The 24,963-nt window shown below is 37.3% G+C and overlaps 1 protein-coding gene across 1 annotated transcript; it reads right to left on the bottom strand.

The window, feature by feature from the left end:
- Window positions 1–1,980: 1,980 nt before the first annotated feature.
- On the bottom strand, window positions 1,981–24,209 carry LOC127624420 (potassium channel subfamily K member 5-like). Its single transcript, XM_052099238.1, has 5 exons — window positions 23,952–24,209; window positions 13,814–13,925; window positions 12,733–12,899; window positions 12,173–12,341; window positions 1,981–4,950 (listed from the first exon to the last, which is right to left on the bottom strand). The coding sequence occupies exons 1-5, from the start codon at window positions 24,135–24,137 to the stop codon at window positions 4,244–4,246; spliced, it is 1,341 nt and encodes a 446-aa protein (XP_051955198.1). The 5' UTR covers window positions 24,138–24,209; the 3' UTR covers window positions 1,981–4,243.
- Between the last annotated feature and the right edge of the window lie 754 nt (window positions 24,210–24,963).

Raw genomic sequence — 24,963 nt, 5'->3', positions numbered from 1 at the left:
AGTTAGTTTAGCTTTTTCTTTTTAAATCTATAACCCTACTACAAGTGTTAAGCTTAAGCTAGAGTATGTTCAGCCGTGTAGACTTTTTGTAGATACTTTTTAAGAAACGTAAGATTAACTTAATCTACATAAACTACATTGATAGAATGTTGACAACAATGCAATCATCGTTATACTGTATTTGCACACTAGGAATTGCTTTTGGTCTTCTGTTACACCTTTTTGCAAACTGAATTGTGACTGGTCTTGTCGAGTCCTATGCATGTGCAGAATCCTGTAGTATTCCAAAGATTTGTGTTCTACTCATTCCCTGCCACATGCATCTAAATTTGACTCATTTTTTTATGCCATTAGGTCTCATTAAGTACACCAAGTTCCATTTAGCACATTTTATGTGTAAATCCATTTGGCAGATTTTTCCTCTAAAATCAGCGCAGAAAATATATAAAAAAGGGTTACACTTTACATAAATGTGCCCTTTATTAAGGGTTTATAAACATGTTCATTAATGTAATAAGTAATTTACAAATGCATTATAACTCATTAATATGCAGTTATAACAACATTAATAAAACTGGCAATTTTCAGGCAATCCTTGCCAAATAGTGAGCATTTTAACTTAAATGTTATAAATGCTTAGTAAATATGCTTTTTCATACTTATTAATCAAAATACAGCAAAATAGATAAGGGATTGTGTAATTTTGCTACAGTCTGGTTTGTATTTATATATTTATAACTATAATGTCTTGACTGACTTGTGTTGTCACGTTGATGTCAATATTGCTACTCAGAGTGGTGTACCAACTTACCCAGTCCGAGTTACTTAAAGTCCACTACAAAAAATAAAAACTTTCAGGTCTTCATTATCATTCACAGCATATAGAATAAAATAACACCTGATTAACATTGAACTATATTGATATTTATGTGCATATAGTCTACAAATGTTAATAAATAAGTGTTATGAAGCATATATGAAATGTGAGGTAAAATAGATTATTTGGCAAGTATTGCATGAAAGTCACCCTTTTTAAGCATGCTGTTAGATCCACTTATCAATTATTTATAATGTATTTGTAAACATATTATTAGTCATTAATGAACCCCCTTTGTAAACCCTTAACAAAGGAAATGGAAAAATGTCACTGAAAACAGTCAGCGGATTCTATTTTTTCCTTGCTTATATTAAACCATTTATAACTGTGGCACAGTGTTAGTTGTTGTGTACTGCTGACAGAAAACAAAGACGCAATGAGCATCATGACATAAGCAAACGCAGAATTTAATTTACACTGAACCAAAGCCTAAAAACGTAGCTTTAACACTGTTCTGCTGCTGGTTTGCAAGCACTGGTATTTCCTTCAGCAAATGCAAATCAAGTTGCAACTGTATTGCTGTTTGCAGTTGCACGAGTTTTCAGTTAGACAAATATGCACTGCATGGTAACAGCTAAAGCATCAAATTAAACTTACAGAATAAGCTAAATAAGTATAATATAAGTATAGGACCAAGCCCAAGATCACATGCATAATTTTGTTTTATGAAGGAAAATAGTGACTGAATCATACCAGCAATTCTGCAAAATATAATGAATAAGGAATATGTAAAAGAGAAATTAGGGCTGATGCAGGCTGTCATGGGAACAGTGGCCTGGTCTAAATGTAGATTCACAGGATTACTGATGCAAGTAGAAGTTTATGAAGATTAAGTAAACTTGTGATTTTTGTCTTCCATGTTTTAAAGCTAAATTTGCTTCACTATGCATATATGTAAGCTGATCCAGGTTAATTTCTAATCTTTGAAATATTCAAACATTTAAGAAACATACGTGTTTTTAAATATTGTAAATGTATATTTTTCGTGGTAGACAAAATTGTTTTAAAAATTTGTGTAGAAGTGACTCAAAAGAGAGAACTTAAAGAGTGCACAGTTATGTTTAATAAAACCATGTTGTGGTTTGATTCTTAACTTGTTTCAGCAATTCTGCCAACAGACAGGATGTGGTTTATCAACTCAAAAGTTTGGAAACAGCTGATGGAGATGTGGAAAAATACTTTTTAACATCAAGTGGCATTAAAAAAATAGTTATAGAAGTTATAAAAAGGACATCAAATACGATGGCAAAAAATTCTTGAGCAAAAGCATAATCAGTCAGATGGAAAAATTACGTCTCATAACAGAACATCCATAATCAAATCTTCCACAAGGTGGCAATTTTGGGGGAACGTTGAGAAGATGCATCCTCAGTATGCTAAAATGCTTCCCAAATGCACATTGAGCCAACTAAAGGACAGCCTTAAAACTGTCAGCATCTGACCGAAGTATACTTTGGGCTTTAGATAACAGTATTTTGTCCATTTATGTCAAATAACTCAATTCAAATGATTAAACCTCAAACTTTAGAAGTCAAGTATAGAATCTTATGAAATGTATAAAATATTTAAGAAATATTCCATGTTCAAATGAAGTTCAACATTAATATTTGTGGCATAATGTTTATTGCCTCAAAAAATTATTTAATCTCATCCCTATTTTACTTTATATAAATGATTTTGTTAAATAAAAATCGGCACTTGCAATGGAAGTAAAGGGGGACAGTTTTCAGAGGGTTTAAAAGCAGAATTGCAAAGCTTATAATTTTCTAAAAAGCACAAATGAATTATGCAGTAAAAATGTATATTTTGAGCTGTTGTTTAAATTGCCATTTTTATATTCATGAAGGGTGCAGATTTGGCTTGAACATTGCAGTGTGAAGCACTGGGTAGCACTGGTGTTTATATTGATCATGGTATAAATAATGGGGGGGGGTACTTGCATGTTTTCATGGGGTTGGGCAGCGACCTAGGGTTTATTGTGTGGCGTCTTTATTGCAAAAAAGTAGTACTATAGTAGGCTTTAACTTTTCACAGAAAAAGTTAGTAAGTGATTTTATCGCACTAAAATCATTTTAGCACCCATAATGTTTACATCTTGTGGCTGTATTCTCGAACATTAAGTATTTTAATGTTTACGGATTGGCCCCATTCATTTCCATTTTAAGTGCATCACTGTAACCCATGTTTTGTTATTAATAAAAGGAGTGACATGTTTAAATACATTTGTTGTAATCAACATTATACCACAAATGCTGTCGATTGAGCTTAACTTGTATTGAACCTGGAATATTCCTTTAAACCGTGCAACATACTGTAACATTTTACTTTCAAAACGCATTAATTTTGTTATGCTACTCCTCTCATCCCGACTAAAACGGCGTTTTTCCTCCAAATAAAATGGAGCAATTGGAAAATCGAAAACATTTTAAATATCTTGACTATTTGTTTGCCCTGAACGCTGGTTAATTGCTGGCCCTGACCTGGAATACATGGATGCTTACTACATTTGACAAAACGTTCCGTATAAAATATATACAAAGTACACTGTATAGACCAGTGATTTTGTATACCAAAACACACTTCTCTAATGCAATTCACTCTTCTCTGCCTTCAATTCCTATTATGATAGATCTACTAATAGTCATATAAATGATTTGAATGACCAATAAATAATTTTTTACATTGCTCTTATTTGATCTGATCAAAGAAGACATTGTTACACAACAGTAGATTGAAAACGCAATATAATCATATTTACATCAGAGATGAAACCTGGACCATTTCAATGTACATACACTGTAGTGAGGTCATGGGAAAATAATGTAACTTACTAATGTTTTAACACTTCAGTCAACATTTTGTTTCACATACTTGTACGCTAGTATTCCATTCCTAGCATTGGTAGATTTTGTTCAAGCAGACATTTTGGTAACAATAATCCAGAGTAAGAAAAACTTATCAAAAGCACAGCTGAAGTTTCCAATGTCATCTGTGAAGGTCCAGACGTGGCGGGAAATCGGTTTAATTTCCTCTGCCAACCCTCCCACATCCATGTCTCAATAACAGATTCATCGTAATACCCTGTGCGTTACCGTAATTGTTTTTAGTACTGTAACCAGAAATAATCACTTGAGTGTCATAAAACTGCAGCCATATTTGGCATCTTCATTAGGAAGAGCATATACCTGTCAGCATGTCTTCCTTTTAAGAGTTAATCTTCTTAGTTCCTTAAGTGCTACTGATAGCATCAGCTTTATCCTTTTCCGCTCTTCAGCTCATCGTAATCTTCACAATTACCAAATGAATAAAAGCAGAGCATAATAACTTGGATAGGGCCATTTTAGACCGTGTAGATTAATGTAATCTTCAACCAATGCTTTTTCTCTTTCCTAAAAATTTGTCTTCTGATTTTTTGGAAACTGAAAACCTTGATTCACTATTATTGATGGTAATAGTGGGGCTTTGGTCGGGGCTCCGGAATAGTGATGGATAGGATCTTCCAGAGTCCCATGCACTGTGCCCAGGTTTCTCAACAAGCTTCGGTTCCTGAGGATCTCTGTGGTGCTCTTTTAGTAGTGTCTGTCCCTCTTGGCTGTTTGTGAGACATTCTGTTGACTCTCCAGATATGACCAATAGGTTGGTGCTGATGCTGAATCGCCGTTTCAGATGAGGAGAATGTTCAAGTGGGATCACCAGGCCGTGCAGAAGGTCACTGCAGCTCTTAGACCGTGCCAGATCCTCCTCCTGCTGCTTTTTCTGGTGCCTCTTGTCCGTTCCAATGGATCGGATGACGTCGCTGTAGTCCTCAACCTTCTCAGACATGAACTGAAAGATGTCGATGACGCCAGTGAGAGGTGGTGGCTTTGGGGCTTTTTTAATTTCTTTTGTTATTGGTATGTCATCGATAGAGAGCTTGTGACGTCTCAGCCTCCTTTTCTTCAGGACTTTATGGGCTTTGACCACCATATGCACATTCCAGCTGAAGAACAAAGACAACCAGGCCAGACCCAGGCAGATCCACAGCTGCACAAAGAATCTGTAGAGTGATGGGTAGTCTATTTCTGGGTTCACACCTGTACGGAAAACACAATGTTTGTGAAGCTTTTCCACGATTTTATTTCTCAAAACTGTCACATTGTGGTGAAGGCATCATTATTACTATTGTTCATGCTAATGTTTAGGACTTTGTCCTAGCGATGCTACTAACAGTAGTTCAGCTATTTTCACAACAGTATAGCTTCTCCAGTATCAAGTTACATTTTCCAATCGGGTTGTGGATGGTAACCATTTTAAACATTTAGTAACCGTGAGGTTTCACAAGCGGTTAATTGGTTTTTAGTTGAGAAGCAGGAATAAAGTTTATTGCAATATAATTTCCTAAAACACTACGTAAAGTATATAATTCCTGAGCCACTAGTGCCACCAAACAAAATTGCAAAACAAATCAAAATAGCTTCTGAATATGCCCCCCCACACCCTGTCTGCTGTTGGTCAAACAAAGAGTTAGTCCCCCCACCACCTCACACCATTGGTTGAGTCAATGTTAATGTGTTTGTACAGACAGGCAACTCAAAATGAACAGAGGAATTTTAAAGAGTGCTAAGGAGACATAGTGCTTATATCTTTTTTTTTATTATTAACCCAAGAATGACTTACTTGTAGTTGTCTCTGCATAATAAGCTTAGATAGGATATTTTACCAGAGAAAAAGTTCAAGGGTTAGTTCACCGAAAAATTCAAATTCTCTCATCATGTACTCACCCTCATGCCATCCTAGATGTGTATGACTTTCTTTCATTTGCAGAACTCAAACAGAGATTTTTAGAAGAATATCTTAACTCTTTTGGTCCATACACTGCAAGTGAATGGGTGCCAAAATCTTGAAGCTCTAAAATCCACATAAGGGCAAAATAAAAGTACTCCGGACGATTCTAGTGGTTAAATCCATATCTTCTGAAGTGATATGATAGTTGTGAGTGAGAAACAGATTAATATTTAAATAATTTTTCTTTCACTTTTTCCTTCTGTTTTTGGTGATACACATTATCACCCCCTACTGAGCAGGGAGAAGAATGACAAATTGTTTTTTTACTTATATATTGATTTGTTTCTTACCCACACATATCAAATAATGTCTGAACACATGGTTTTATTCACTATAGTCATTACTTTTATGCTTCCTTTATTTGGAGTTTGGAGCTTCTAAATTTTGGCACCCATTCACTTGCATTGTGAGGATCTACAGAGATGAGATATTATTCTAAAATTCTTCATTTGTGTTCTGCAGTAAACAGAAAGTCATACACATCGGGGATGCCAGGAGGGTGAGTAAATCATGAGAGATTTTTCATTTTTGGATGAACTATCCCTTTCAGCTTAAAAACAGAAGCATATAATTTGCACAGTGAGCTATGAGCCTAAATGGAATTTTTTAAATAAAATATCACATTAAAGTCAAAACTACTCAAAACGGTCACCGCTTGTATGTGTTCTACTCATGCAGGTTTACATTTCTGTGAGGCAGCGAACTTCAGTATTGTCATGTGCGTGGAGTCGATTAAACAGATTAAACAGTCTCTTCACGGTTTATCAACTGCTCAAACTTTGCTTGGTGAAAAACAACCTGGAAGCATGTTTAATGGTGTAAAAGTTATCTTTTCAACCTGAACTTCTTCAGAACATAACACAATGAACGAGAAACAGTGCAGGCATTTGTCAAAATTAAAGTTCTTTTTAACTTTACTTGGTGTCTAAAAATCCGGTGATCCAGTGTGAGATGCTGAAAGAAAAATTGTGAGATTCAGAAAGCAGGTAAAGATGTAGGTTGGAGATCTTAAAGTGGGGGCATTATCTCCGAAATAGGGTGTGGTTTCTCCAAAAGGGGGCAGGGTTACATAAAAGGGGGGCGACATTAGGGAAAAGGACTCCCTAGATCTTTGCTGGCGGTTTTGAGCTCCCACCCTTTTTTGGAGCTCTGTCTGCAACTATACTCTTCTCGTTTGATGCACCACTATTCCAATACCAAAATTACTATTTGGTTATACTAAATGTGCAATAGAATTCTTCAACCCGACCACGACGAGTTTTGACAAACCGTTGGGTTTTTGAGTTGGAGTTTTTAAAAGTCTACAGTGCTGTGAAATAGTATTTGCCCCCATCCTGATTTCCTCTGTTAATGTATACACCAATCACCCACAACATTAAAATCACCTGCCTAATATTTTATAGGTCCCCCTCGTGCCGCCAAAACAGCGCCAAACCTATTCTTCTCACCACAACTCTATGGAGCGGTTATCTGTTTTGCCATAGACTTTGTCTGTTCGAACCAGTCTGGCCATTCTCTGTTGACCTCTCTCATCAACAAGGCATTTCCATCCACAGAACTGCCACTCACTAAATGTTTTTGGCACCATTCAGAGTCAATTCTAAAGACTGTTGGGCATGAAAATCCCAGAAGATCAGCAGTTACAGAAATTGTGGAACTGTTTGGAAGACAGGGGTCCCGTTACATATGGTGTAAATCAAACAAGACTTCAGAAAATACATTGTTGACTCATCCTTGGTCTGGTTCATCCTTGGGAGCAATTTCCAAAAGCCTGAAGGCACCACATTCATCTTTACAAACAATAGTATTAAGTATAAACACCATGGAACCGAGCAGCTATCATACCACTCAGGAAGGAGATGCATTCTTTCTCCTAGAGATGAAAGTACTTTGGGGTGAAAAGTGCAAATCAATCCCAGAACAACAGCAAAGGACCTTGAGAAAATGGTGGCGGAAATAAGTAGACGAGTATCAATATCCACAGTAAAACGATTCCAATATCGACATAACCTAAAAGGCTGCTCAGCAAGGAAGAAGCCACTGCTCCAAAAGTGCACGTGGGGACAAAGATCTTACATTTTGGAGAAATGTATTTTGGACTAATGAAACAAAAAAATGTAACATCTTGGCCATAATGACCATTGTTATGCTTGGAGAAAAAAGCGTGAGGCTTGAACGTTGAAGAACACCATCCCAACCAGAAAGCATGGGGGTGGCAGCATCACATTGTGGGGGTGCTTTGCTGCAGGAGGGACTGGTGCACTTCACAAAATAGATGGCATCATGAGGAAGGAATATTATCAAGTCAAGTGGTTTTTATTGGATATGGATATGTTGAAGACATCAGCCAGGAAGTTAAAGCTCATTCGCAAATGGGTCTTCCAAATGGACAATTAACCAAAGCATACCTCCAGAGTTGTGGCAAAATGGCTTAAGGGCAACAAAGTCAAGGTGTGGGAGTGGCCATCACAAAGCTCTGACCTCTATCTGATAGAAAATGTGTGGGCAGAACTGAAAAAGCGTGTACAAGCAAGGAGGCCTACAAACCTGACACAGTTACACCAATTCTGTCTGGAGGAATGGGCCAAAATTCCAGCACCTTATTGTGAGAAACTTGTGGAAGGCTACCCAAAATGTTTGACCGAAGTTAAACAATTTAAAGGCAATCCTACCAAATACTAACAAATTGTATTCAAACACAAGTGATGAAAGAAATAGAAGCTGAAATAAATAATGATCTACTATTATTCTGACATTTCACATTCTTGAAATAAAGTAGTGATCCTAACTGAACTACGACAGGGAAATTAATCCATATATAAATGTCAAGAATAATGAAAAATAGATTTGATATGTATTTGGCTAAGGTGTATGTAAACTTCTGACTTCAACTTTGTGTGTGCAATATATATATATATATATATATATATATATATATATATATATATATATACACACTCACCTAAAGGATTATTAGGAACACCTGTTCAATTTCTCATTAATGCAATTATCTAATCAACCAATCACATGGCAGTTGCTTCAATGCATTTAGGGGTGTGGTCCTGGTCAAGACAATCTCCTGAACTCCAAACTGAATGTCTGAATGGGAAAGAAAGGTGATTTAAGCAATTTTGAGCATGGCATGGTTGTTGGTGCCAGACGGGCCGGTCTGAGTATTTCACAATCTGCTCAGTTACTGGGATTTTCACGCATAACCATTTCTAGGGTTTACAAAGAATGGTGTGAAAAGGGAAAAACATCCAGTATGCGGCAGTCCTGTGGGCGAAAATGCCTTGTTGATGCTAGAGGTCAGAGGAGAATGGGCCGACTGATTCAAGCTGATAGAAGAGCAACTTTGCCTGAAATAACCACTCGTTACAACCGAGGTATGCAGCAAAGCATTTGTGAAGCCACTACACGCACAACCTTGAGGCGGATGGGCTACAACAGCAGAAGACCCCACCGGGTACCACTCATCTCCACTACAAATAGGAAAATGAGGCTACAATTTGCAAGAGTTCACCAAAATTGGACAGTTGAAGACTGGAAAAATGTTGCCTGGTCTGATGAGTCTCGATTTCTGTTGAGACATTCAGATGGTAGAGTCAGAATTTGGCGTAAACAGAATGAGAACATGGATCCATCATGCCTTGTTACCACTGTGCAGGCGGTGGTGGTGGTGTAATGGTGTGGGGGATGTTTTCTTGGCACACTTTAGGCCCCTTACTGCCAATTGGGCATCGTTTAAATGCCACGGCCTACCTGAGCATTGTTTCTGACCATGTCCATCCCTTTATGACCACCATGTACCCATCCTCTGATGGCTACTTCCAGCAGGATAATGCACCATGTCACAAAGCTCGAATCATTTCAAATTGGTTTCTTGAACATGACAATGAGTTCACTGTACTAAAATGGCCCCCACAGTCACCAGATCTCAACCCAATAGAGCATCTTTGGGATGTGGTGGAACGGGAGCTTCGTGCCCTGGATGTGCATCCCACAAATCTCCATCAACTGCAAGATGCTATCCTATCAATATGGGCCAACATTTCTAAAGAATGCTTTCAGCACCTTGTTGAATCAATGCCACGTAGAATTAAGGCAGTTCTGAAGGCGAAAGGGGGTCAAACACAGTATTAGTATGGTGTTCCTAATAATCCTTTAGGTGAGTGTATATTAGGGCTGTCGATTAACGCGTTAATTCAGTGCGATTAATTTTATAAAAAATAACGTGGTAAAAATATTAACACAATTAATCCGAAAGCCCCCGGACCATAATAAGTAAGATTCCTGAGAAATGCAAGCTTGTAGTACCACCTGTTTAGTCCAGAGGGCAGTAATTGAAATTTCAGCTGTATGACAATGCGCAGTTTCTACAGTGAACAAAACAACCTTTCAGCAGGCAGCAGAACACAAACATGCGTTACGTTCTTGCGCTCAAAACACTTGGAGCCCAAATCTGAACTAAGGGATCTCAAGATGTGTTCTAAGTATTAAACTATATTTAACTTAACACAGTGACCTAAACATTTTATGTTTATGATGCAATCTGAGACGCTATACAAGCATTAGTCTGATGCAGGTGTAAATTGATGGGTCCTAAAACAAGCCCTCATAATATATCTCGAACTGATTGAAAAATTCACTTGTGAAATGGATTGCTGTGATCTGTATGCCAATGATTGGCTTATGTTCAATAATATGGTAGTAAACAATACATTTTATATATATATATATATATACACACACACACACACACACACACACACATATATAATTTTTCAATATTTAAAAATAACCATGTATAATTATTTCATCATTATATATTGAATTATTGTTATATGAGGGGCTTTCTCAGCAAATATTTGTATATGCGATTCGGGACACCATGAAATTAAGTTGATTAAAAAGTTTTAATCGATTGACAGCCCTAATATATATATATGCATCAACGTGGGTGGGATTATAGACTGATCGTCATAGTTGTGCTGCCTCATCTTAAACATGACACAAACTGGCCAAAACAATAACACAACCGCTAGCTGTTAGCTACTAGCTCATTGTGCTGCATAAAGCAGTTTTTGCATGGTGATTTTACACAAATGTAACAGTTAAATTGGCCTGGTTGTTTTAGAAGCAAGCTTCCAGTAGCTGGCCAACTAAAAGTGAAACTTTCAAGCAGAGTACAGTTAACGTAACAAAACATATCATCCTCCATCGTGGCTGAGTCCAGGGCGCTCTCCCTCCCATTGGTCACTGGTTTAGATAGCGTCCATTTGGTTGAACTACTTCCACTTTTCCTTGATGTTTCTTTAGTCACTTAAGTTTTTTGTTTTACTTTTTTCCTACACTGTTGGTAGGTCTGTTGCTAGCCGTGTGCAGCCAACAGCGGAGACAATTCTTGAAAGACTTTTTCATTTCGCTCATCGCTAACGAGTGGACCGTCTGCAACTTGTTTATGGACCACGGCGTGGTTTTGCACACAGCCATTTCTTCTTTCACATTTCGAAAGTCGCGTGAACAAATGATACAGCTATCGCTGTTACTAACTTTAAAACTAGTGGGGAAATCAGGAAGCGGCAAATACTTTTTCACAGCACTGTTAGGGACTGTTCAAACATGCTTTTGTGTGCATCTGTGAGTTTTTCTATGCACCGTTAATGTGCTGGATGGACGTCTTTGACTGTTGCGCTGAATCTGAGAAGGGTATAGCTGCCGACAGAGATCCAAAAAGGGGCGGGAGCTCCAAACTGCCAGCAAAGATATAGGAAGTCCCTTACCTAAAAATTTCCATACGATGCATGTGAATGGTAACCAGAACTCAGAAGGTCCAAAAAGGAAAAAGGCAGCATAAAATATTATTCAATACTCTAGTGGTTTAAACCATGTCTTCAGAATGTGTTTGTGAGAAACAGATCAATATTTATGTCCTTTTTTACTGTAAATCTACACTTCCATCTTCTCTTCAACATTCCGTTGTAGAATTAACTTTCACATTCAGCCACCTACTGGTTGGGTCTGGTCAAAGGTAGAAATGTATAGTAAAAAAGGACTTAAAAATGAAATATTGATCTGTTTCTCACCCCCAACCTTCTGAAGACATAGATTAATGGACACCATTTACCATTAGTTTTATTATACCTTAATGTGCTTTTTGGAGCATCAAAATTTTGGCAGCCATTCACTTTGCATTGAATGGCCCTACAGAGCTGAAATATTCTTCTACTAATCTTCATTTAGAAGAAAGAAAGTCATCCACATCTGGGATGGCATATCACTACAACCTACATTTATTTATACTGTAACTATTAGGTGATATTATCCAATTCTGCAATCAGAACCGCTTCAGTGCAGTTTGGGATAGGTTAGGTAACATTGTGACATACATTTTTCATTGGCTAAGACAACTCACACTTTCTTCAGAAAATATTATTATTATTTTGTAATTGCTTGCAATTGAATAGTTACCTGTTACATAGTCTCCAAAACCAACAGTTGTCATGGTGGTAAAGGAGAAGTAGAGGCCTTCTAAGTATGTCCACTTCTCAAAGACCATGAACACAAAGGATGGGATGATGAGGTGAACAAGAAATCCCCATAAAAGGAATACAGCAGTACAGATGAACTGAACTTTTTTCTATAGTGGATGAGAAACAGTGACTTGTAATTGTGTACTCTGCAAATAAAACAACCATACTCAAGATCCAAAATGTACATTTACTCACCCTAATGTCGTTCCAAACCCATATGACTTTCAAAAGGAGATGTTAGGCAGAATGACTTAGTTGCGTTTACACCTTTTTTCCATACAATGAAAGTGAATAGTGATTCAGTCTTTCTGTCTAGCATCTCCTGTCTCAAGGAGGAGGAAAAAATAAAAGTAATTAAGGTTTGAAACAACATGAGGGTGAGTAAACAATGACTGGATTTTCATTTTTGGTATAACTACCCCTTTAACAATATTGATGCAATGCAAACAGCATTGATCAGTGTTTGTTTTAGAAGGGTGAATTCTCTGTTATTCTTACCACAGTGAGACCTTTATGGAGGAGCACCTGACTCAGGCGCTTTGCTCTGCCACCAAAGAACGTACCAAGCTCACTTATCCATGTGAGGCACAGTGGAATACCACAAAGCCCGTACAGGATACAGAACACACGGCCGCCGCCTGTCTTTGGAGCGACATTACCATAACCTAAAATCATTAAAATCATTGTTAATATATTTCCAACTTACATTATATGAAATTACATTATTTTACTGTCATCTACAATGCACTACAATGGTCTATTGAAATTGCTGTAATACTGTATATTTCTGATGTTAGCCATTTTTGTGTATACAGTGTACAGTATATAAATTAAATATTTTCACAGCATACACTGAAAATAATCTACTATGATCCTATGCCTGTAAATACATGAAAATTGACCATTTTCACAGACTGTAATGACACATTTCTGTCTTTTTTTCAATGTTAATCTAGCAAACTTTTCAAATTCAAGCTTGAAGTACCACCTTCATATTTTTGCAAAATATTGACTTCTAAAGTAATTTTTTGTATTGTCTTTTCAATGCTTTCCTGGTATGTCTTGAATAATCAGAATTATTCAAGACATACCAAAATCATTATTTGGTTGCCAATTTCAGCAAATATTTATATATGCAATTACTTCAATTAATTCATCAGCATATAATGCAATTAATTTGATTGCAATTTTCATATTTTAACAGCCCTAGCACATTTATAACATTATTCTTTTTTAATATATTCTGCTTAAAAAAATAGTCACCACTACTGCAATTGGGCTTCAAAAACAGCTGGTGATGGAGTGATGGTAAATTCAGCATCTTTCTCTCTTATGTCTGCCATAATCAATTGTCTTTTTTTCCCTCTTTTAAAAAGGAAACGTAATAGGGGATTTATTCTTTTGCTGTTTTTGTATGAAAAATTGTATTTTAAGGAGGTGATCATGGGAGATCTATTGGGTATGATTTGGATCCTGGATCTTCTAACATTGTGCTGAATATCTACTGCATGAAAGTTTGTAGTCTGACAGTATTTCTTGAAACATTACTTAAACTATATTTATCTCTGTGAATTTCTACCTATGGTAGTGATAACCGTGGCTGCGAAAATAATAGCATTCTCCCATTTCCAATTGTTGAATTCTTTATTTCCTGTGATGGCCACACCTCTTCCAGCCGCTTCAGCCACAACCTGATGGTGAAACATACAACAATGTATTAGCTATACCTGCGACCCTACATAGGATGTGTGTATATAGAGAATAGAGATGGATATAACTATAGATAAACAAAGACTGATGAACTTACCATCAACGGAGAATGAAATGTTTGTTTACATGCACGTTCTTACACCGATTATGCTTAATAAGCCAACAACATAAGTCAAGTCAAGTGGTTTTTATTGTCGTTTCAACCATATACAGTTAGTACAGTACACAGCAAAACGAGACAACGTTCCTCCAGAACCATGAAACCATAAAACAGCTACATAAAAACAACAAAGGACCAACATAGGACCACATGAGACAACACAACGAAATAAAATACCTATATAAAAAACCTATATATACCTATATAAAGTGCACGTGCAAACATGTGCAAAAAGTACAGGACAGTACAACAAATTTCTGACAATGAACAGGACAATAGACAGTGCAGCGCCGACCAGTACTCAGTAGTGCAAAAAGATGACAGTTTCTAAAAATGTAAACATAACATACTATGAGATAGTGTTCTATGCACATAGCAGTTACTGAGGTAGCAGCCAGTTATAAAGTGACAGTAATTAAAGTACAACTCAGGACACGTGTGTGTCAAACCAGTCTCTGAGTATTGAGAAGTCTGATGGCTTGGGGGAAGAAGCTGTTACACAGTCTGGCCGTGAGGGCCCGAATGCTTCGGTACCTCTTGCCAGACGGGAGGAGGGTAAAGAGTTTGTGTGAGGGGTGTGTGGGGTCGTCCACAATGCTGGTTGCTTTGTGGATACAGTGTTTTTTGTAAATGTCTTTGATGGAGGGAAGAGAGACCCCAATGATCTTCTCAGCTGTCCTCACTATCCTCTGCAGGGCTTTGCGGTCCGAAATGGTGCAAGTCCCAAACCAGGCAGTGATGCAGCTGCTCAGGATGCTCTCAATTGGCTAGTTGATTTTACGAACGTTCCATGATTGTCAGACGTCACTGGTGGGCGATGGTATTTCCGGTCTAACGCTACGTTAGGTTCATCGACGACGCCGGTAACTGTCAGGTAAGACTAGGACCAGATAAACATGGCTTTCTACACCAGATCCCTTCAACATCTGCCAAGGATAACGATAAATGACGTACACCGAATAATTCAAGCGTCATCATCGGCTCCCAAGAGCAAGAGGGAAAAGGGTTTCAAGATATACGTCTCTTCATTCATTGACAATTATGAAGGTAAGTTATGCTATGTCTTTAGCTAGCTGTAGCCCTAACGTTAGCGATGATGCTAGGTGACGTTAGGCTAGAAAGTAACCTTTACAAAATACTTATTAAACGACTAATTTTAGTTGTTGGTCACATGTGGTTTATTATATGTTCATTTTACTATCTGACATTGAATAAATGTATGGGCGTTTCTTCAACAAGGGGCACTTTTAGGCTTGTGAAGTTGAATAAAAAAACTTGTTCAAAAGTCACGTAACACAGTCTCATAAGTTTAAATAATTTGTCTAGTTTTAAGGTCTGTAAGAGGACAAACTTAGATTACAAGAGAAGTTATGAGACTGTGTTAGTCTCATAACTAAGAAGTTATGAGTTATTCTGTTTTTAGATAACAGCAGTGAAATGTCATTTCCACCACATCTCAATGCTTTTATTTAAAAACAGAATAACTTATGTCAGTCAAGAATTGTCTAGGATCATTTTTGTAACTAGTTTTATCAGTTTTTCCACAATGTACAATAATTATACATTTGTCAATGAGATAAATTAACTGCCCTAAGGACCAAACGGTGAACAGTACACCTGTCACACTCTGAAATGTAATACTGGTTTGGGCAAGAGCTTATTAGAACATAAATGACTTGCATTTTTATATTAAGTAGAGCATGATCTCGTCAATTGTGGATACATTTTTAATGTGTGATGAGAACTTATTAAATATTTTTTAAAAATGTGGGTGGAGATGGAAATTACAATGAATTAACGTGAATGTAGAGAAACAGTGGAGATGTTTATTAGAAAAACAATTAAACTCATCACACTCAGTAAACTCAATTCACAAAGCCATTAAACATAACCACAACTGTTTTAGTGTAGTGCTGAGTTTGATGTATACAACTGATTTGTCTCACAGATGAACGGTTACAGTGCGTGTAAATAACTGACACAACTTATGGCAAGGCAAAAATATAAGCAATAAATGATGCAACAAAATTGATTTTTAATTCATCTAAATGAAATCAATTAATATAAAAGTATAATTTAGAAATAAAAATAATATTATAATCCAAATATAAAAAGTATTGTAATGTATTATAATATAAAAAGTATTACACAAATCTACTCTTGCAATCCATATCAATTGTACTTTGGTCATATTTTTAAAAAATGACATTTTTGGTTACAAAGTACATAAAGGTGCCCATAGTCTAAGAATCACCCATATACTAATGACTTGTGTTGTTCAGTTACATGTATTGACAGTATTTGGTTATCCCCAGTATCAAGTAAAGACAGACAGGAAGAGTCAGCATCTGTGCTACCTGTCATAGATCTTTGAGGAAACATGAGAAACCTCACACCATCAGAGTAGGATGAAAGACAGTTCAGTTGTTTGTCTGATCCAACCAGTTCTGTTCTGGGGCTTCAATTTGGCAATGATGGGTTAAACTGGCAAACAAATGTATAATTACCTAAACAAGTTGAACATCTTAGACAACTATCTAGCTAGCCAAACGTTTGAAGTAGGTAACACTATGATGACACGTGCCTGCCCTATTAGTGTTCTAGTAGACCTACCATTCCTATATGAAACCCCAGAAGCTGGTTGTTGAGACAGTTGCTTTGCTGTTTATATTGTGTTGTGTTTAACTTACTTACTTTCTTACTAACCCTAAAGTAACCTCATTCTCTAACTCATAGTAGCTAACTTGAAAAATAATGCAAAATGCACTTTTGACTTTGAGATATGATCAGTTTGTGATCTCTGCTGATTATAACACACTTTTTTGTTTTTTAAAAGATTGTCCTAGAAGACTCCACTCCTGTTCAGCTCTATGAGGTTGAGTGCTCCTGTGTGGCTGGCAGAGCCTTAATCATAATGTTGCATTACTGTATCAGACTGTACAAAACATGTGTTTGTGTGAAAATCAATGTAAATAGTTCTCTTTAAGAAATGCACATGTACATAAACAACAAACCTATACAAGGTACCTTTTGTTATTATGAATTCAGTGTTAGTAGTTATTAGATTACATTAAATTTTATTGTCATTTAGCAGAGTACAGGTACAGAGCCAATGAAATGCAGTTGACATCCAACCAGAAGTGCAAAGAAGCATTAAAGTACTGTATTATGTGCAGTTATGTGGACTAGTTATCTACTAACTCATACAAAATGTCAAACGTTGCATCACAATGTTACAATTATAGGAGCCATGTTATTGCTGAGTGTAGTATGACAGCTTGTGTCTTTGTATAATAAATGTCTGAATTAACTCATGTATTTGTGTTCCTCCTGGCAGTGTAAAAGACAATAAATGACATGTAAACATTGTCAATATTTCAGACAATTTTCTGAAAGGTATATCACAAGATACAAAAAAACAAACAGCATAGTAAATTACAAAATATATAAGCAGTATATGGAAGCTCATAGAGAAAAATACAGTCCTTGGCGCTGGTAAACAAAAATTGTTCCACTCAAAAGACATGGCACAGCTCCTTGAACAAGTTTTCAAGGTCCTGTGGTTATGATGAAATCTTCTAGCTTAAAATGTCGACCGCATACCCGGTGTTATCGGTAGGAGTGAAGTTCTTGCGTCTTATCTTGACTAGCCACTGAGCTCGTACCTCAGGCTGATGCGGAAAACGATGAAAACTTCAGAATTATACCTCGATGAAACGGCACATCGAGGAACACAACAATGTAATTTAGAGTTGCCAATTTGATACTGATATGTAAGACGTTTCTTATTTACTGTTAACATTTTATATACGGTACTCACTGATAGCTTGCCACTCACTCTTCCACAACATCTACATCGGAAATACCGGTAGTAACCTAAACCGGAAGTCCCCCCGCCCACCACGCAGATTTCGAACGTTCGTCGCGTCACCTGTGCACATAGCGAATAGTCCCTCTATAGAATGTAGTGAGGATGGGGGTTGGGAGATGTGCTTTCCTCAGCCTTCGAAGAAAGTAGAGACGCTGCTGGGCTTTCTTGGTGATAGAGCTGGTGTTGAGGGACCAGGTGAGGTTCTCCGCCAAGTGAACACCAAGGAATTTGGTGCTTTTGACGATCTCCACAGAGGAGCCGTCGATGTTCAGCGGAGTGTGTTCACCTTGTGCTCTCCTAAAGTCAACAACCATCTCTTTTGTTTTGTCGACATATAGGGACAGGTTGTTGGCTCTACACCAGTTCGTCAGCCGCTGCACCTCCTCTCTGTATGCTGACTCGTCGTTCTTGCTGATGAGACCCACCACGGTCGTGTCATCGGCGAACTTGATGATGTGATTCGAGCTGTGCATTGCTGCACAGTCGTGAGTCAGCAGAGTGAACAGCAGTGGACTGAGCACACAGCCCTGGGGGGCCCCAGTGCTCAGTGTGGTGGTGGTGGAGATGCTGTTCCCGATCCGGAGTGACTGAGGTCTCCCAGTCAGAAAGTCCAGGATCCAGTTGCAGAGGGAGGTGTCCAGGCCCAGCAGGTTCAGCTTTCCAATCAGGTGCTGGGGAATGATTGTGTTGAATGCTGAGCTGAAATCTATGAACAGCATTCGAATGTATGAGTCCTTATTGTCTAGGTGGAAGAGGGCCAGATGGAGGGTTGTGGTGAAGGCATCGTCCGTTGAACGGTTTGAACGATACGCAAACTGCAGTGGGTCTAGTGAGGGGGGCAGCTGGGTCTTAATCTGCCTCATGACGAGCCTCTCGAAGCACTTCATGATGATGGGTGTAAGTGCGACGGGACAGTAGTTGTTGAGGCAGGACACTGAAGACTTCTTTGGCATGGGGATGATGGTGGTGGCCTTGAAGCACGTTGGAACGACGGCGCTGCTCAGAGAGATGTTGAAGATGTCGGTAAGAACATCTGCTAGCTGGTCTGCACATCCTCTGAGCACTCTGCCAGGAATGTTGTCTGGTCCAGCAGCCTTCCGTGGGTTGACTCTACGTAGAGTTTTCCTCACATCTGCCGTGGTAAGACAGAGCACCTGGTCGTTGGGAGGAGGGGTGGACTTCCTCGCCATCACGTCGTTCTGCACTTCAAACCGAGCGTAGAAGTCGTTCAGCGCATCTGGAAGGGAGGCATCTTCCAGATGCCTGGAAGATGTGGTCATGTAAACGCAAATGGCTTTCTTTTATTGGTGTAAGTTCCTAAACGACTTAAGGATGAGTGTGTGTAGTTGAAAATGTAATTTTCATGTGGCTCAGTTGGTAGAGCGGGTTGGCCACTAATCACTGGATTGGTGGTTCGAATCACGGCCCACATGACTCCACATGCCGAAGTGTCTTTGGGCAAGACACTGAACCCCAAGTTGCTCCCAATGGCTGGCTAGCACCTTCAATGGCAGCTCTGCCGCCATTGGTGTATGAATGGGTGAATGTGTCACAGTGTAAAGCGCTTTGAATACCGTTAAGGTTAAAAAGGCACTATATAAGTGCAGACCATTTACCATGGTCAAAAAAACATTTAGGCTACCAAACAGGCACCGTTTGCAGACATCACTCGACACAAGTGCTGTATACTGATAATTTACGCATTACGATTAAAACACTCAAGCCGCATCACAACATCCCTTGTGTCCATTTTAATAGCAAAGTTCCTTCTATATTGATGCAAAACTTCCGAATATTAAATAGCATATATGTGCAGTAGAGTTTGAAATGACTTTTTTGTCGAGGCATGTAGTCCAAAAGTGCAGCTATTAAGTTAAATGTTGATTTATTAATTAGAAAAAGGTTTTTTTAGTTAAAGACCTAGCGAAAAATAACCATTATTTTACCATAGTAACATTGTAGTAACCATGACTGCGGTCACTGGTTTTCTTTGCAGGAATCATGGTTTTGATTCAATTAACCATGGTTTTACAACAGTAATACTCTCAGTATTACACTCTATATTGTGTATATACACATGTATATACTAACCATGTTGATATTGTGGTTGATATGTTTTCACTACAAATACCATAGTTAAACTAAGGTTACTGTAAAACAATTATATTTATTCAAGGCAAACCTTGAGCGTTTGAAAAAAAAAGCGTTTGTTACCAAATAGAGTATTCTTACTTTGGATTTGGCAGTAATATATAAATATATTTTTTCTGTACATTGCAATACTTAACTGTAACAAAACAGTGACCCAAAAACAGTGATACAAACCAAACCGTGAGAAATGTGAATAATTACACCCCTAATGTTTACTGTATATTAATCACCAGGTTCATTGAGGAATAAGGTTTATTATTAATAACAAGATATGAAGTTAGAGACACCATGTTTGTGCTGACGGGGCACGTTTCCAGATAGTCGCATTTTTCTTTTGATGCCTTCAATTAAGAACACAATTAGGACCTATCTAATAAAAATAACAAAATATGCATTGAAGAGAGGATCTGCAGCTATCGGCATAGATTTCGTCCTATAACCGATAGCAACTATCGGCACTGATTAATCGGTAAAACTGACATATCTGTCTGTCTCTAACAAATATGACACAACTTTTTCTCCCCAATTTGGAATTTGTTTCAAAGACAACTGCTGTCCCAAATAACACACATACTGATGTAAGGCTGGCACCAGAATGTCTACGCATAAAAGGCACTATTTCCGAACTATTTCCGAACTTCAGAACTCTGTGAGAACCTACGTCATAGAACTCTCACACAGAAGATCATTTCCACCTGAGGCAACACATCCTTTGATTAAGGACCATAAAATGCATATCTCACTCACATCTGTCCCCTCTTATATACCTCACCTCAAGTCATCAAGTTATGAAAAAGCGGTAAAAGGTTTTCTGATCATACATGTTTGGCATCATTCAAGAGGTCTCAGTGCAACTGGTAAAACAGTCTCATTCCCTTTCAATGAGGTCAAATCACAAGGAAGATTTAAGAACTTAGTAAAATACTATATTCTATCAGGGGCATGACCACTCCCAGATGCTGTATGCAGGTGCATTCTTTGCAAACCTCAAATGACATAATCACAAGTTTCAAAGGTCTACTCACAATTCCCTAAATTGAAAACCACATCAAACATACACATCTGAAATAACAATAGAATAATTTGGTATTTAAGGAAGGATGGCAGAGGAGCTCGGGGAATCTGTATTCAGATCTCCCACACAATTGCCGTGTAGTTTCTCTACCAGGAATGCAAATCTTATTTCTTATGTTTTGATAAAAAAAATTCTAAATGTAACTTATTATTGTCTAATTGGAATTGATGATGTATTATTTTACTATTGTTTAATGTATTGTTTAATCTGATTTAACTACTTTCTTTAGTAGATTACGTTAAATCCATTTTTACACAAATCTATGACCAGGTTCAGTTCTGAGTGGAGCATGGGGCACACCGACTGAAGACTTTAAAGCTCCGACTAACAAATTGGCATTATTTCTAGTGTACTTGTGTGTACAGGCTCGATATGGAATTTCCATTTAGGACAACATGAAGTTGTCAAGCAAACCTAAATAGGGTGAAGTCAAAACCTCTGGTTATTGTAATATTTTCTAGCTAAGTGTTAATAGGAAACAATGGCATGATTATATAAAGTTATTTTAACTTGGGTATTGTTGGTCAATCTTTGTCAATTTAGTGGTCATGACCTCTGGGTAGAAATAATGTTACTCTAAGTGTTACTATCTAAGGGGACTAAACAAAATACTTTGATAAAAGGGCAAGCGTGAGCAGCCATCTAATTAGTATTAAGTCAATTACTGTTTTAAATTACCAATACGGGCGTATTTGTGACCATGAGATCCGCGTACATGGCCGGCGTGAGACTCTCTAACCGACAGGAATCCGAATTAATGAGTACAATATCAAATAATTAATTTTAAGTTAAATATGATGATTAAATGTTAAATCAAATTTAATAATAATAATAATAACTAAGATTAGAAAATTATATATATCCTTGAAATCTTTTATAATTGGAGTTATAATTGAAAATAAACGGGGATCATAAAACGAATTATATAGTTATTTAATTGGAACGAAAAAACTTAAACTGAACGCGCATGATAGGAAAGAAAGCGCAGGAGACCTTCAAATCTGATCTTAAGATGTTTATCAGATGTAAATTAAATTGTATGTAATGCTATGCATGTAATGTAAATAATGCTGAGTTTCCAGATTAAAAGATCTATGAGACATCTTGGAGATCCATGTGTGCTATCTGGGTGGTATGCGAGTCATAACAACAGAAAATCAGTTCTAATGTTTTGTGTTTGTGAAAGTATCAGCACACTTGAAGTTATTCACCCCCTTCTTTGTGTACACTTTCAGCATGGCTGAAGTCAGACTATCTCTAACGACATAGCTTTATAAATGCCTAAATTGTTGGCCAAGTTAACCAAACAAAAACACACCCAACCAGAGTAAACAATCCTACAGTCTTTTCAGTCTTTTCACACAACTAAACTTTTCATACCATTTTGAACAGCAAAAATTCTTCTGTAGAGCTTCTATCAGCTCATTCTAGCAAAAAATATTTGCCTACACGCCCGCAATAACATCTTATGAAATCCTGAAGAACAGGCTTTCTTTGTCACGTGTTAGGGAAGGGCGACACCACTTATTTTCTATTCGATATGATACAAAGTACTTTTTGGCCAGTATCGCGATATCGATACATCTAATAAATGTATTCTTTACTAATTCTTTGGATAGATTTAGTAACTTAAATTATTACTTATTTTATTTATATATAGCCTATATAGGCTATGTATATTTATAGGCCTAAGCAGAAAATAATTAGGCTGCTTTGTTTACCTTTTAAAAATTAGTAAGTAGGCCTATAAGCAACATAAAAAAAAAAAACAAAATTAACCACAGATATTAATATATAGTTACTATTATTAAAAACAAGTTGCAATATTGATACTACATTACTACTGTAGCAAAACCATGGTTTTGGAGTATCAAAGCCTTTGCTAATGCTTAAAAAAATACAAATAAAACCTGAAAGGGTGAGCTGTCTGTATGCTGGTGTATTTCAGCATTTCTGCGCATCAAGATGAGCGGAAGAAAAAATAGTTCCGTTGTCATGCAACAATTCGTTAATATAATTTTTTTTCCACTTCGAAGCTTATGAGATGCATTAATATTCATGTTATCTAAATAATAACATAAGTTAAAAAAAATTTCATAATCAATATTTTTATGTGAGGATCGATATTCTTGATAACACATCAGTTTCGTTAGTATCGATCCGCCCATCCCTGCATCGTGTTGCATTTCGCTCAATTAACACAACTAATGTGGCATTTCAACGTTCGCGTGCTCTGTTGTCAGATTCAATACATAAGCACGTGGACGCACTTTCTCACAGTCAGCAAAGAAATCCTGTCTGCATTCATGTAGAGTGAAATCTACATGGCACAAAATAAACACTGGAAAATACATCCTCATTCCTGAGGATGACTTCGCCACTTTTACTGCTATTAGGGGGGAAAAGTCCACAAACATAGAACAATTGCGTCTCTGATTAACATTTCCCTCGGAGGACCATGAACCTTTTTCGATAAGTTTGAACAAGGTTTCTTTTTGTTTCGCTTGTGTATTTGTGAAAGAGGAAGGTAATCCACGGAAAGCGTCTCGGGTTACAGAAATTATGTTAAAAGTGTTGTTCAAAAATGTAATTTCAGTCAAACTTTTCTCAGTAGTCGATGTTTTGCCTCATGAACACTCAAAACGTAACTTCTGCCACATCAAGAGCTTCTGGAATTCTTTGTAGGCTACAACAAAATTGCGCCAAAGTTTTGTCTACACACAATTTTGACTTCAAATACTATAGCCTACCTCTATGACTTTCTTCAAATCCTCCTCATTTAAACAGGGATATTTCTTTAAAATATTGTCCGTTTGGTTTTTATAATCGTCCAGGGCTGATTTCCAATGCGGCTCCTCGAGGATCTGAAATATCGCGGCTCCGATGGACAAGTAGAAAATGATGACTGAAGTTAGGAGTGGTCCTTTCTCTGCCATAATGCTGGCAACGGTTATCCTGCAGTCACAAACACTGCTGAAGTTTGTAAAAGTTTGTGGAGAAGTGTGCCTTCCGACGTAACGATGACGGCTGTGCGGAGGAGGAAGTGGGATCAGGAGTCACGCCTGTAGGTGTGAACACGAAAAGGAGTTTCTGTAAACCTTCTGAACCGATCGACCTTAAGTTAGTGTTGGAACAAGTCATGATTTTGCTGGACATTTTTTCATCCCTTTTGTGTTGTGTCATTGATGTACATCATTTTTTTGTGCTTTTTAACTTTGAATTTCCAAAGGATGAATGAAGTGTTGATGTGATTGGGCAGTAGTTTGAACAATGAAGTCAGTCTACTGGAAAAACTGGTCTATTCTCATTTTTTTCCTTTACAGTTTAAACATGTTTTGTCAGATCGCTAAACAAGATTATGTGTTAACATAAACAATCTGGTTTTATAAAGGGGTTAAAGTTAGAAATTGCATTTATTCTGATTAAATCAACACTGAAAATAGACTAACAAGACAGCATGTACATCTCAGTCTGTTTTAGATCTTTTCATCTGGAAAGCATCACAATCTAATTAACATCTGAAAAACATCTTTAAAAGAGCATCCTTTTAAATCACAAATATCTCAAAGACATCTGTTGAATGCCTTATTGACATCAGGGAGGAAAGATCTTATAGACGAACTGCAGATTAGCAAACAACTTTATATAAAAATAAATAAACATCTTCCAGATGCACACACATCAAATAGACGTCTGGGTGAAATACATGTGCTATCAGTGTTGTAAGACTTACTTAAGTTTTATTTTGCAAGTTTTTGCACA

Source organism: Xyrauchen texanus, chromosome 30 (genome assembly GCF_025860055.1).
Source record: "Xyrauchen texanus isolate HMW12.3.18 chromosome 30, RBS_HiC_50CHRs, whole genome shotgun sequence".
NCBI classification, from domain to species: domain Eukaryota; kingdom Metazoa; phylum Chordata; class Actinopteri; order Cypriniformes; family Catostomidae; genus Xyrauchen; species Xyrauchen texanus.
The sequence above is the reverse complement of the archived record's forward strand: the minus strand, read 5'-3'. Positions and strand labels throughout refer to the sequence as shown.

Excerpts from the sequence above, each read along its gene's own strand:
- LOC127624420 (XM_052099238.1), bottom strand. The coding sequence starts at position 24,137 with ATGGCAGAGAAAGGACCACTCCTAACTTCAGTCATCATTTTCTACTTG. Across the intron at positions 13,926-23,951 it reads ATTTGAAGAAAGTCATAGAG|GTTGTGGCTGAAGCGGCTGG; the intron begins GTAGGCTATAGT and ends TTTCACCATCAG. Across the intron at positions 12,900-13,813 it reads CACGGTTATCACTACCATAG|GTTATGGTAATGTCGCTCCA; the intron begins GTAGAAATTCAC and ends TAATGATTTTAG.